The 13,820-nt window shown below is 39.4% G+C and overlaps 1 protein-coding gene across 3 annotated transcripts in view; it reads left to right on the top strand.

Annotated features, from left to right (window-relative positions):
- Positions 1-13,820, top strand: part of kiaa0232 (KIAA0232 ortholog) — a 17,023-nt gene extending 3,203 nt beyond the window's left edge. For 2 of the 3 annotated variants that reach the window (XM_014017246.1, XM_014017247.1), the window contains 6 exons: positions 896-1,461; positions 1,725-1,865; positions 4,219-4,288; positions 4,391-4,475; positions 4,607-7,979; positions 8,119-8,391. In XM_014017246.1, the coding sequence (XP_013872700.1) occupies positions 1,225-1,461; positions 1,725-1,865; positions 4,219-4,288; positions 4,391-4,475; positions 4,607-7,979; positions 8,119-8,301 (4,089 nt within the window). In that variant the 5' untranslated portion in view covers positions 896-1,224 and the 3' untranslated portion in view covers positions 8,302-8,391. Of the gene's footprint in view, positions 1-895; positions 1,462-1,724; positions 1,866-4,218; positions 4,289-4,390; positions 4,476-4,606; positions 7,980-8,118; positions 8,392-9,933 lie in introns of those variants that run through there. The other variant, XM_014017248.1, reaches the window with a different exon arrangement.

Genomic DNA, 13,820 nt, shown 5'->3' with positions numbered 1-13,820 from the left:
GCACTTAACAGCATATACAACATTGCTCTGTTTGTGCCGGGGCACCGGATCTTTGGGGTGAACCAGCCTTTGCCGTAATGTGTACTATATTATTACTATACTATTACTATATTACTATATTTGTGTAACTCCATGGCTATATAAGCACAAATTGTGGCAAATGCAGTGAGCAATAACATTTTGTGAAGCCTGATGTCCATTTTTGCAGGAAATTCCTAATATTTATCATTGATTGTGATAAAAAAGGGTGTATTATAACGTTTGCATGAACTGTTATGAAATTTTGAATATCTAAGTAAATGTAATGTTAAGATGGCACTTCAGAGGTTAGTCTGTTGGAGTTATTTGCTCATCACTGTGGTCCAAATCCGATTACTGCTTTAAATCTCTACATAATATTCCCACTGCACAATTATTCTAGAAAAAAAAAAAAGAAAATTACAGCTGGAAGTGCTCATGCTGATTGTTACTGTTTTCTTTTACATGATGGCCAACACAAGATTCTGTGTAAAAAGAACTGAGTGACAGAAAATCAGGTGTTTATAAAATATCTACATGAACCACAGTAAAGTTTTTGAACCGGAGCTCTTTTAAGACTACAGCACATCGCTTGGATTAGCTTAATCGGTCCCGTCAGGATTGAAGTTACTTCTCCAAATGCAGACTGCTCAAAGAACTAGTGTTTATGATGAGCTATTTGTAAGATATTAATTGTTGGTAATTTTTCCACAGAGCCCCAAACATGGTCAGAACATCTCTTTAGTTCCTGAAGATAGTGTSAAAATCTTTAATGCACTATTCTGAACTTAAAACTTCCTTTTCTTCTCTACTTTCTACCTTTTAACATTTGGAAGTGTTTATTGAAAACCTGATCAGTTTGTTTTCTCTGTTTCAGGTTGTGCCAGTGGAGTAAAGTGCTGTTCCAAAATGGACTCGTCTGACTGAGTGTTTTGTGTTTTGCTCAGCAGCTGAGATCTTTCTGCAGCATAAGCCATGCCTCAYGAGTAAAATCCCTTTTTTGTTGCTTAAAGCAATTTAAAAAAACCACCCTCCTACATGCCTCCCCATGTAGAACCCCTTCAGCGCATCCTTCTGGAGTGACAGCCCCCTCATCCAGATAGGTCCTGCCTCATCCTCTCGCTGTTTGCTCCTCCACCCACCACCCTACAGTAACTACCTGTCACCATGCCGCTCTGCCTGAGAATGGCCAACACCTGAGCTCCCATGCGTCCAGTGAGCACCGATTCAGACGGTCCCGCTCCTCCTGAGAACCTCTCTTGCCCCTACCCCCTCGCGGGGCCCCTGCCTGCCTCAGAGATGTCCCTCCTCCAGTCGCTYGGGCCGGTGCAAAGCTGGCTCGGCCAGGAGCTTGAGAAGTGTGGGATCGATGCCATGATCTACACACGCTACGTTCTCAGCCTTCTCCTGCATGACAGCTACGACTATGACCTGCAGGACCAGGTGGGCTCCTGAGACCGGAAACAAAATAAAATATAGCAGTTTGCTTAGCATGATTAACTACAGGGTTTTCTTTCACATSGTGACCTTTTTATCACTGCTGAGTTCATTTTCTGTTTCACTTTGAAACACAGTTTATCTTAGGATTAAACAGTTTTGTACACAGTTCCTAACTGAAATTTTCTTACCTGTTTAGAGAGCAGTGTTGCAGYTGATTCAGTGCTTTTTAACATTAGCTTGCCTTGTCCTTTCCTTTCATTTGGCAGGAAAACGACATCTTCCTGGGMTGGGAGAAGGGAACTGGGAAGAAATGGGGCAAGAGCAAGAAGAAAGGAGGGACCGACCTGAGTCTAGAGGAAATGAAGAAGCAAGCCGCAGTGCAATGCCTCCGTTCTGCATCTGATGAAGTAAGAGCTGTTCTGCCTGATTGCTCAAATCCTGCWGTTCTCAAGGCGTTTGTGAGKRGTGGTGTTAGTCTAAGTTTTATCCAGCTCTGGTTTTCAATCAATAAGTTTATTCACTCCATTCAACAATTTCATCATTAACATACAAAACTTGTTTTTCTTCTAACAGTTAGTACACATGAGTGAAAAGGAAGCAGGAAAAAGAGAAACCTTGTATAAACCTGCTCCTTTCTCAATAATTACAATTATTAGTATTTTCCATGGCCGCATACATTAAATCCAGAATATAAATTGCAAACAATATGTCATTCTCATCATTGCTAACTCAAAAGTGTATAAGACTTAATCATTTTTTCCTTATAAAGTATTTTGAATTGATTTAAAGTAAAACATTTTTTCAAATAATCATCCAAACTATTCCATAATTTTACTCCATAAACCGAGATACACATTTGCTTTAAAGTAGTACGCACAGTTTTACTTTAGAAATCATACTTCCTTCGGTTATTTCTGTCGCTTGAACTTAAGACAAAAAACTTTTGTAAATTAATTGGCAAAAATGTCTTTCTTGCTTTAAACATAACTAACAAAAATTTTTAAATTAACTAAATCCTGTAGTTTCAAGATGTTTGACTGAATAAAAAATGTATTTGTATGTTCCCTTGCCTTCACTTTATATATAACTCTCATAACTTTCTTTTGTATCACGAACAAAGGTTTAGTGTTGGTTTTATGTGTGTTACCCCATACCTCTACACAATAAGTCAGATACGGAGCAACAAATGAGTAATATAATGTCTGGAGTGTTGATGATTCTAAAATATTTCTACTTTATTTAGAAGTCCAATACTTTTACATAGTTTTAGTTTTATATATTTTACATGAGATTTCCAGTTAAGCTTATGATCCAAGACAACCCCTAAAAATGTAACTTCATGTACTCCTTCCACTAGATTGTTATTTATGGACATTGTAATAGAGTCGTGTATTTTTTTGTTGCTAAAAATCATAAATTTAGTTTTGTTCCAATTTATTGATAATTTATTGTATTTTAGCCACTCATTATGTTTAAACATCTCACTAGCCATTTTTAATGTGATTATTAACCTTTGAAGTCTTTTTGATTCAACTTTAATTAGACTTTTCAATTAAGAATATTCAGAATAAATTTCACATAGTGTTGTATATTTAACTGTGTTTGTATGTTTTATTATGATAGTCATTCTGAAGGGTCTCTGCAGATGGTCAGTGAGGAAAGTCAAAGCATCAAATAAAGCAACATCTGCACTGAGAAAGTATTCTCTCTCTTTTTTTTTGGTTTGGTTGTGTCATCAGAAAGGTTATTCTAGGGTTAAATTTTGTCAGAATGCACTGCTATTAAAGTACAGTTTAAAATGTCATTTTAAAAGTCTGGAATGAAAAGGAAATGACAACAGATAAAATACCTGACTTGTTCCTCTGTGGTCAGTCGTAAAGGGGTTTGCTTTAGTGATGGGTGAAAGGTGTGCAAGTCAAGGTCAGGAGTGTTGTGCTTCTCTTTAAAGACTGGACTCTGCTTTGACTTTTTTTATTTATTTATTGAAGCAGCAGAGCAGTTCGGCTGTCAGCTGACCTGCATTAGCACAGTGACGTAAAAGGAAACGGTGCAGCAGAAACCCTTTTTATTCTGAACAGAGCACAAGTGTGTGAGTGTAGCTGGAACACTCCGTTCAGGAACAGCTATGTTGGGAATTTTGAGTTGTTTTTGAGGTATGCTGTGTTTTTAATCAGATAATGTTTTACTGCAAATCTAAGGTTTACACATGTATTGCTCCATTTTATATGGGTAGTAGATGAGCTTTATACAAGCAGTAAATGTGCTGTTTAAAGCAGGAAGAAGAAATCTCTCTGCTGCTTAGCCTTTTTTTTATTTTTGAAAGCATTTGTGCACTATAGCTAAATATAGCAGCGTCATGGCTGAGCATGCCTGAACTGTCACAAGTCAGCTGGCTCAAAGTGTGTCAACCTCTTGCCTTTCATTGGTTCTTTCTTTGTGTCTCCATCGAAGCGCTCTTACCCAAGGCTACTGAACTTTTCATCATTAGTCACGGTTGGAAATTGTGTTGATTATACTTTTGCGTTCTCATATTGGATATATAGGTGTTCAGAATTCATGCCAGTTTTCAAAAAATTGCATTCAAATGATCGTTTTTGCATCAGTGTGTGTGCATCATGCAACAGAATTTACTAGTTACAATAAAAAAAAACYAGTTACAGAACTTTATAGTTCTTAGATTTACAGAACCAGAGTACCTAGTTAGGAGCTTATGAACGATATGAACCTCAAATCCTTCTCTTGTCTTTGTTTCCTGTACAGAACTCTGGAATTGAGAGCCTGGTTGAAGAGCTTTGCTCCAAACTTAAGGACATCCAGAACAAACAGAAAGGTTTGATTATGTGTTATATTTAGAAAGCTGCAGATGATAAGGATAATTTACTAAATCGTAAGTGTTCTAATAATATGTTTTGTTGTTTGGTTTATGTTACAGAAGACAAGTGCATTCAGAAGAAATCAGATGGCTCTCAGTCACCAGAGCGAGCTGATTCTCCCTCTTCAAAGGATCAGGTGGAAATGTAAGCTTTGTGGTTGTGGATATTAAGTGGCGGTATTTATAATATTTGGATGATATTTTTATATTTTTTATATATTTTTTATATTTGGATGACTGTTTTAATTTAAATGCAATTTTGTTTCTTGATTGCAGGTATTATGAAGCCTTTCCTCCTTTGTCTGAGAAACCTGTTTGTCTCCAAGAGATCATGACGGTGTGGAACAAGGCAAAGGCCTGCGCTTACTCCAGTTCATCATCCTCTGCAGCCCCTCAAACCAGCACAGACACATCCTCCCCCAAAGACTGCAACAGTGAAGGCGAAGCTACAAAGGAGCGAAACCTGGAGTCGTGCTGCACCATCGCTACTGTGACCAGCGACAGATGCCAGCAACGACGAAACAAGAAGGAGAAAGAGAACCGATACCACAGTGGTGCCGCTGAAGAGGTGAAACCTACTGGTCTCACGAAGAGACAGACTAGACACAGATCTGAGGGCAAATATCGACCCAGATCCTGGTCTTCTGGCTCTAGTGAGGCAGGTTCGAGCTCAAGTGGGAACCAGGGTGACTCCAAGTCATCCAGAAGCAAAACAGTTAGAGTGAGGCACAAATCCAGGGAGGCTGGCAAAACGAAGAGAACACGCAACAGCGGGCAGGTGAAGCTGCAGATGAAGCTCATTGATAAAGAGGAGAGAAGAAACACAGGAGGGAGTGGGAGCAGCACAGCTGGCAGCGCTGCCAAACAACCACAGCTTTACAAGAAGGGGAAGCGACCGCTGAAGGAGATTCATAAAGATCCAGGCTGGGCGGAAGCAAGAGAGTCCAGGGTTGAGGCCAGAAACAAAGAGTACATGGAGGAGCCGCTTTGGTACACTGAACCCATCACAGAGTACTTTGTACCTTTCAGCAGCTGTCAAAGCAAGCTTGAAACAAAGTATCGAAGCAAGGTCGGCTCTCCGGATGGCTTTGGTTTGTCTGCGGAGAGGGAGAGGCTGCCAGAACAAATCCAGGGAATCTGCATTACCAATGAGAACCACCAGAGAGCCTATTTAGCGGCAGGCTCGTTTGTGGATGGGCACTTTGTGGAGGGGCCCGGCGAAGCATACGATGAAACTGCTGACCTCACTGGAACTTCAGGCTGCCCTCAGCCAGAGGATAGTAGAGATTTAGATGACAAGCATCTGTCCGAATTTACTCACTTCTATGAAGTTGATATTTATCAATCCATATTGGATACTAGTGCCTCAGACACGAAACAAGAGAGTCGAATCTTAAGCATGATTCGGCAGAAAAGCAAAGAGCAAGCAGACAACGAGGCAGAATGTTGTTTAGTCTTAGATGGCCTTGAGCAGCAAGGGGAAAGTGCAATACGGGCAGACTCGCAGGAAGCTTCAGGATCCGTTGGGTTTTTAATGGAGGATCTTGAAAACATGGTTCAGATGTGGGGATACTATTCACCATCCACTTCCGAAGATATTGATGGAGAAAGCTTCATAGCGGACTCTCCCGTTCGGCTCTCCCCTCTTCTGGATAGTGTTTCTCTGACCCTAAGTAAGCTACGTAAAAATCCGGAAGAGCCACCTGCTCCTGAAGCTACCAGTGAGCCATCTGGTTTAAACTCATCCTGCTTCTCCATTTTCGAGCTGCAGTATGAAAGCCCCACTTTTCCCTTCCCCCAAGACTCACTCACCGTTGGTCACGAAAACAACACGGACTCTAGTAGCTGTCTCGACCCGCATTCAAATAAACAGTCACGTTTGCTAATATGGACCAAAAATAGTGCCTTTGACGAAACTGAACACTGTTCCAACCTATCAACACGAACTTGCAGCCCATGGTCCCATTCGGAGGAGACTCGGTCAGACAACGAGCTGGGAAACGCACCGGCAGAGGACGCTGCTCAAATTWGCAACGAAGAGACAGATTGTGTTATCCCTCCTCTCTCCGGTACATATCTGGAAGATGAAATCTTAGAGTTTTTACAAGAGAACTCTGGCAAACAATCTGAGAAGGTCAGCGTTGGCACAGTGTCCAGTCAGACCTTCACCAAAAAATCTAAATTGGAGTCCGTCTGTGGCATAGCACTGGAAGAGGATGAGAGTAAACGGTACAGCACTGGCATGTTTTCGGACAACACAAACCAACAGAGTGATGATTACAGCTCAGGGATAATAAAAGACATTTGGACTGCAATTGGAGATGGTAATTCTGCCGTGTCTCAGCACGGAGCAGAAAAATCAAACAAGGGGCTTTTTTCAGATGAGCCGGGCGCTTATTGTTGCAACTGTCTAGAGGTCCAGACAAAAGGAGTTCCAGTTCAGGGACCCGAGAAAAAAGCAGTGCAGCGGTCTGAGTATCACCTCTGGGAAGGCAAGAAGGAAGAACAGGACATAGCCAAAAACAAACTCTCCAAGGTAGATGCTGCAGGGGATTATATGACTCCGTCCAAGCCCTGGGACTTGAACTCTGACAAGGATAGTACATCGTTCATCCTTGGAGGGGTGTATGGAGAGTTAAAAACACTAAGCGGTGATAAGAATTGGGCTGTTGTGCCACCAGGTGATACCCAGGAAAACCTGCTACAATGTGCCGCTGCAGCTGCCTCYGTGTCTGGCTCAGACATGCTAACCATCACTGGGAGAGATGTGCTTATGAACCCTGGCAGCTGCTTTGCCCCCGGACACAGGCCCCTGTGGAGGCCCCTCGTTTCCTTCGGGCAGAGCGACCAAGCCAGTAGAGGAGGTGGAGATGGACTGAATAAGGGATTTTCTTTGATCTTCCATGAAGATTTGCTTGGATCTTGCGGAGGCTGGCATCGCGAGGAGCAAAGCTTAAAATATCCCTTTGCATCCTTTAACCTGAACAATCCCTTCTCTCAAGTCCTCCATGTAGAGTGTTCTTTTGAGCCCGAGGACATGGCTTCTTTCAGTCCAGGATTCAAGCCTAAATCCATCCTTTGCTCGGACTCTGAGAGTGAGGCCTTCCACTCACGAATATATGGCCTCAACCGAACACAGTATAGAGCCATTCGCATTTCCCCTAGGACTCATTTCCGACCAATATCGACCTCCGAGTTGTCTCCCGGTGGAGTGAGCGATTCGGAGGCCGAGACMGACAAAGAGGAGATGAGTTTTCCTACGGCAGCACCGGTGGACGTCTTTGATGATCCTCAGGCAGACCTAAAACCTTTGGAGGAGGATGCAGAATGCGAGGGCCCTTATTATGGGAAGTCAGAACTGGAATCTGGTAAATTTTTACCCAGATTAAAGAAGTCTGGCATGGAGAAAAGTGCCCAGACCTCTTTGGATTCACAGGAGGGTTCTAGCACCCTCCTGCCGATCTCTGAGCAAGAGAGTTGCTTAAATTGCGAAATGGCAACGGCAGCATCAAGCGCAGGTGAACAGACCGACGTCTGCGAGATTCAAGCAGAGGAAACTTCAGGAGAAAAACGGTCCTGTTTATGTTCACCAGCAAGTCAGATCCCAAAGTATGGGATTGCCTATGACTATGTTGGCGATGTGCCAGAGGTAAGTGCTTCTTAATAACAATTTGATTAGTTTCAGTTAACGTGTTATTAAAGGTAACAAAAAAACAAAACATCTGTAAGCTGGTAGGTCTCTGTGTGGTCGCCTGAAACAACAACTAATTATTCTTTGTCTTGTCTAGTTTCCTCTGTTAAATCTAAGTGGGCAGGGTGGAACTGGTAACCAGCAAGATGAGTGCTGGTGGCAGAATGCAGTTTGTTCCCCACTTTTCCCTGGATCTCATTGTACAGGTAAATCTAAATTTCAGACTTTGATTTTCATTAAAACTCTGTCCCCTGGACAATTAGAACGCTGTTGGATTTGATCAAAACAGAATCTTAGGGGGTACACATTAGGGGTGGGAATCTTTTAATCTGTCACGATTCGATTCAGATTTTTGGGGCCACGATTCAATTCAAAATTGATTTTTCATTCAAAACTGATAATGTGAGCCCATTTGTTGTGTTCCCAACGTGCTTTATCTTCATTTTGCAAATCTCGCACACCTCCCTCATGTCAAACTCAGATTCATTCAGTAAAAAACAAAATGAGCCCAAATCTTAACATTCGGTGAAGACAGGGCCATTTGAATCTTTCTTTCCTGCAGTTCTGTAGTTTCCTCTTTGTTTTGGTGCTTTCTGCACATTCATATGTTCCAGAAGCAGCTACATGATGTAAGGACGTCATCATGTAGTTACAAATTGGAGACTGACAGCCTTTGGATTTACTTTGTTTTTTTATTTATAAAAATCGATTTTGGGACATTTTAAATCGATTTTGAATCTTTGTAAATGAGATCCACGATTCTGTTGTAAAACTATTTTTTTTGGTGCACACCTAGTGTATATACAGTATTTTGGAGTCGGAATGAGACTAATAATAAGTTCTTGGTAATGTGGGCCTTCAACTGTACCCGTTCACTTCTGTTCTTCTTAAAGCCGATTTAGACAGTTTTACTCATGAAGGCTATACCGTGTTTTGTTTTTAAAGACCATTTTCAAATTTTTACACCCTTAAAGGAAAAGTGGTCTATTGTAGAACATTTCTGTGTAAAAGGTTTTTAAATAGTCTAGTCAGTGGAGGTGAATTTAACAGGTATGAAAGCAGCTAAAKTCAAAGTGAACTGCTACCGTCTCAAAACAACTCAAAAGTTTCTGTTTATGATGGCAGCAAWCTGCTTTGTGTCACGACTAGCTGTTAGCTCAATATTTGTGTCAGAACTAAACTCTGTCTCCTAACTGAGGCATCTTAAGACACTATCTACAACAGGTAAAGTATTAATTGTTTTGAGGTTTTAGACAGAAAACTASGTCTACGGCTGAAGTCTTTCCTTGCCACTGAACCCAGCAGTTAGCCCAGTTTTCASGTTGTTGGAGCGTTCATTGTAAAATAGGTGGGGTTTTCAAAACTATAACCAAAATATCTAGTTTGCACGCAGTGCTGTGTTTWAACACAGCATCAGCATCTCTTTAAAAATGGTGTAACTGTGTCCTCGCCATGTGAGAAGGGAAAAGAGAAGCAGCAGGGACTGTCTGTTTGAATGAACGTATGATCCCAACAGCAACGTGGAGAAGCTCCATTTACTCAATGACTGGTTACTTTCAGCTCATTGGAGCGCAACTGAACCGTGACTGTGGTCATAAAACCATTTTTGAACGGCACTTTTAATGCTTCGAGGTGTGATGGACTTGTGACCTGTCCAGGGTGTACCCCGCCCCTCACACAGWGACGGCTTTAACCCTGGAAGGAAGAACTGGGTAAAAATAATGGATGGATGGACCTCAGAGGTGCTACAGGTTTTGGCCTGAACAAAACAGACCCCTAGTGTGTGCAAGAGTTCAAATTAGAGCTGAATTAATTTACAACCAGCAGATCTCCTGCAGCTTTTAAATCAAGAAAAACACATTTTGTTTTGCAACAACCTAACTGATTTGTTTTGTTTTTTTTCCTCCTTCAGGGAGCAGCAACATTTGAAGTCTCCGGTTTTGCAGAGGACACCTGTCACAGAGAGGAAACCTCCCCGCTCTTGGGACTGGACCTCTACCAGCATAGATTCAGGGTCATCTCAGAGCTGGCAAACCTAACGTAGGCTACTTTTCTGAGACACCTCTCYGAAACCCCAACACATAACCCCTGTTGGTTTTTCATTTACTAACTTCAAAACAACCTTGTGTAATCAACAATCAGATCAACAAAATAAGCAAAAGTAGAAATACTTAAAAAACAACGACAAAAAAAACATGTTCTGTCTGAGTGATGCCATAGTTCTTCTGCTCACCAATCCTCTTCAGAACTCACAGTTAGCTTGTAGAGACAACATTTTGTTCTGTTCTCAGCTTTTGTTCCCACCATTTTGAGTTTGAACCAAGATTTTGGTGGTTGGTGGCATCCGAATGGTTGTGCATGTGTTCGTCCAGCCGGTCTCACACCGCTTCTTCTAGTTGAAACTGATGTCGTGTGAAACGACTGCTACCGCATCCTCTGCTTGGCCATCTTCAGTTCAGAAAGACCTTTGTAGAGAGCTTTACTTTTTCAACCATTCGAGAGTTGAATTCAAATAGTTTGTGTGGATGATTTTTCTGAATGTGAAGTAGAGAATGTGTGCAGCTTTCTTCTAAACATCCATAACTTCCCTGTGTGTGTGAAGTTTGTCTTTTTTTTCCTTTGGAATGGTGAAAGTCTTTCAAAGCCTAGTTTAGAAATAGTGTGGTTTGTGAGGCTAAAATAAAACGTTTGAACAGAAAAATAATCAGTTTTGTAGGAAAAATACCAATCTTGTTTAAAATGCAAAGCTGTAAAAGATTGGGGTCAAAAATTACAAAAAAAAATGCTTTGAGGTAAAAACTCGAGACGGCACAACCATTTCTCCAGACAGTTGTGTTGCAACTAAACAAAGCTTTGTTTTTTTTTGTTTTATCATTTCTATGGTACAGACTATTGGTGCTATAAATATGTTCAGAAATCGTTTGAAGTTGCAGTTCAGTAATACAGCTATAATAAGTTGATGGCATATTTTGTTGGCCAGGCAGACTCCATAAATATAATTTGAAAAAACAACAAAAAAAAGTTCTGGTTTAATGTGGTTTGTTTTGTTTATTTTAAGGTAACACCTTATTTTGTTTGACCTCTAATTGCTGAGGCATAAAATATATTTAAAGCCCATTTTTCAATGAAACTTTTCAGTTCAAAACCCCCCAAAAAAACAAAACAGACAAAACCACCAGACTGTCCACCGGGCAAACACGTAAACAAGAGCTGTGGGGCAAACATCAAACCAAATAAACCATCAGTAATTACTCTTAAGATTTGTTTCATATGAGGTGTGTTTTTCTTTTTTTTTTTTCTTTGTTTTGCAAAATATCTTGTTAAAACATTGATTGTCTCACTGTTTTTAGTGTGGTGACAGAACTCGTGAAGACACTGGTTCAGATTGTTTTTGAACTTTTATCTCAAATGTTTGACTCCAATAAATGGAAGCTGCCACTCCTGCAAAATTTAAAAACACAGAACGATATGTCTAAAAAAAATATAGTTCGAACAACACATTTTTTTACATTAACGTTATATTTTACAGATTTCTCACACAAAATGTTTTCATAATATTACAGCATACAAACTTGTCACAAGTTAACACTTTTAGACAATTTCATCAAGATAAAAATTAGATGGGATTACATTTTTGTTATGTATATTAATGTGAAAACAATTTGTTGACATGAAAAGTTTATTGGTAAAGTTGTCAAAAAATTTTCAAGTTAATGGTATATTTTTATGTACATTCATATTTTCCACATTATTACAATATATATACACTTATCTATGATGGCGTATTTGGGATGGTTTGCAGTTGAAAAAGAGGAGTAAATCTCCAARAACTCATTTTGAGATTAATTTAAGGAATTTTCAAAGAAAAAAAAGGAAATTCTGAGCTCAGTCGTAAATTTGCACAAAGAAAACTCATTTCCACGATTAAAAACAAAAACGTGATATTTAAACTAGAGCTTTTCTGACATTGTAAAGTCAGAAATTTACAATCATGGAAATTTTTGAATTCTTTTCTTCACAAATTTATGACTTTTCTAGAAAAGAGAATTTCCTATTTTCCCTTAAATTTCTGAAATAATCCCATTTTTTTTCTTTTTTGCAAATTTCTGACTTTTTGAGCTCAGAGAATTTCCTTCCCCCTGAAAAAATCCTAAAACTAATCTCAAAATTTCTGATTTTTATTTATTTTTTGGCAGAGATTTACTCTTTTTTTAATTTTTCATCCGCAAAATGGCCCTAATACACCGTTGTACTTATCACATTAATTTGAACTTTTTAAAAAAATTTGTCACTTTAGGAAAAGATAAAAATAATCTTGCATTACTGTTATAACCCAAACAAGTTTATATGTTGTAATAATGCAAAAACATTTTGTTCGAACAAAAGTATTGCTCTAATAACATTTTCACAATATATTGAGATAAATTAATTTTATTTTTTTTCTTTTCTTTTCTGGGGTGCCAGCAATATGTTTCTGTATCTATCGGACGTTCACAGGAACACATACGCATCCGAGCAGTGTCGTAAATCTGAAAGAAACAATTAGCTACAAAATCTTTGAGCCATGCTTTAGGAACCTTTATCAGAATTTTATGTTTGAAAAGTCAAACTGAATAGAATCATAAATGCTTTGTGTTTCTCAATAGCATTATTCTCCCACCCCCAAAAGAAAAAAAACTTATTTTAATCAGYCTAAAAAGATAGTTGAAGTGCAGGTTTATTGTCACAAATAGAAGGAAAGTAAAGCACAGATATTTAAACTCCTCCCTTTAGCGATGAAGTGAAAGTGTGTTTGCTGTCGCGTGCTGTCCCTGGTGAAGGCATATAGTTTGAGCATGGCTTTGGGAAATGGCTTCTGCTTTAACAAAGTTTGTTTAAGCCTAAGATTTGTTTGTAGGTCAAAAAAATAAAAGTATAGAACAAAAAAAAAAAACTTGCGCAGCTTCAGGATCTTGTCTCCCCCCCTCACCCCCATTTTCTTTGACAGTCAGATACTCAGGAATTTTTTAATACACGCATACACTCAGACCTGTGACATTGTATTGATGCATTAATGTACTTTTCTTTTTTTTCTTTTTAATTGTTGACAGGAGTTTATTTCAAGGCAAATCAGATGTGGCTGACATTAATGTAGAGCTTTAGTTTAAATAAAAATAAAACTGAAAAAAGAAGCCATTGTTGGATTGCATAAGCAGTGTGGAGGGACGTTCCCTGAGTTCTATGCAACACCTTGGCACATGTAAACATTGGAGAGGAAAAGGAGACACATGCAGGTATTTTTGCATGCGGGTTACTTTTTGAGCGAGGGACAACCGAGAAAAAAAAAAAAAWAAAACTTTTGGAATGTTTCTGAGAAATAAAGCATGCAAAAACATCACACTCCCATCTTTTTAAGTTGAACACATTTTAGTTAAAAAAAAAACATTGAGGTGAAATCAGTGAGAGAATGCTCTGTGTTTGTGTACAAGAAACATTTACATGGGATGGATCCCATCTTTCTCTTCCCGTTTTGATAGGTTCTGTTTTAAAACAAGGACAGAAAAACAAAATGTTCGACAGGAAAATGTGTTCAAGGAATAAAAAGGGTTGCTGAGTTTCTAAAGAACATAACCAGCAGTGAAAACACGAGTTTTCCTGGTCCTTTTTTCATTCCTCCTCCCCTTCCCCTCCTCCTTTATGTTCCTGAATCCCATCTGTCCCGAGTAGATGTGTTCTGATTTCATGTACACCCTGAGTAAATTATTTTGTTTCATTGTGGATTTTCTTAACATCTAATAAAGGAATAAATCAAACCTTAAA

The sequence above is a fragment of the Austrofundulus limnaeus genome, unplaced genomic scaffold (assembly GCF_001266775.1).
Source record: "Austrofundulus limnaeus strain Quisiro unplaced genomic scaffold, Austrofundulus_limnaeus-1.0 Scaffold164, whole genome shotgun sequence".
In the NCBI taxonomy this organism is placed as follows: domain Eukaryota; kingdom Metazoa; phylum Chordata; class Actinopteri; order Cyprinodontiformes; family Rivulidae; genus Austrofundulus; species Austrofundulus limnaeus.
The sequence above is the reverse complement of the archived record's forward strand: the minus strand, read 5'-3'. Positions and strand labels throughout refer to the sequence as shown.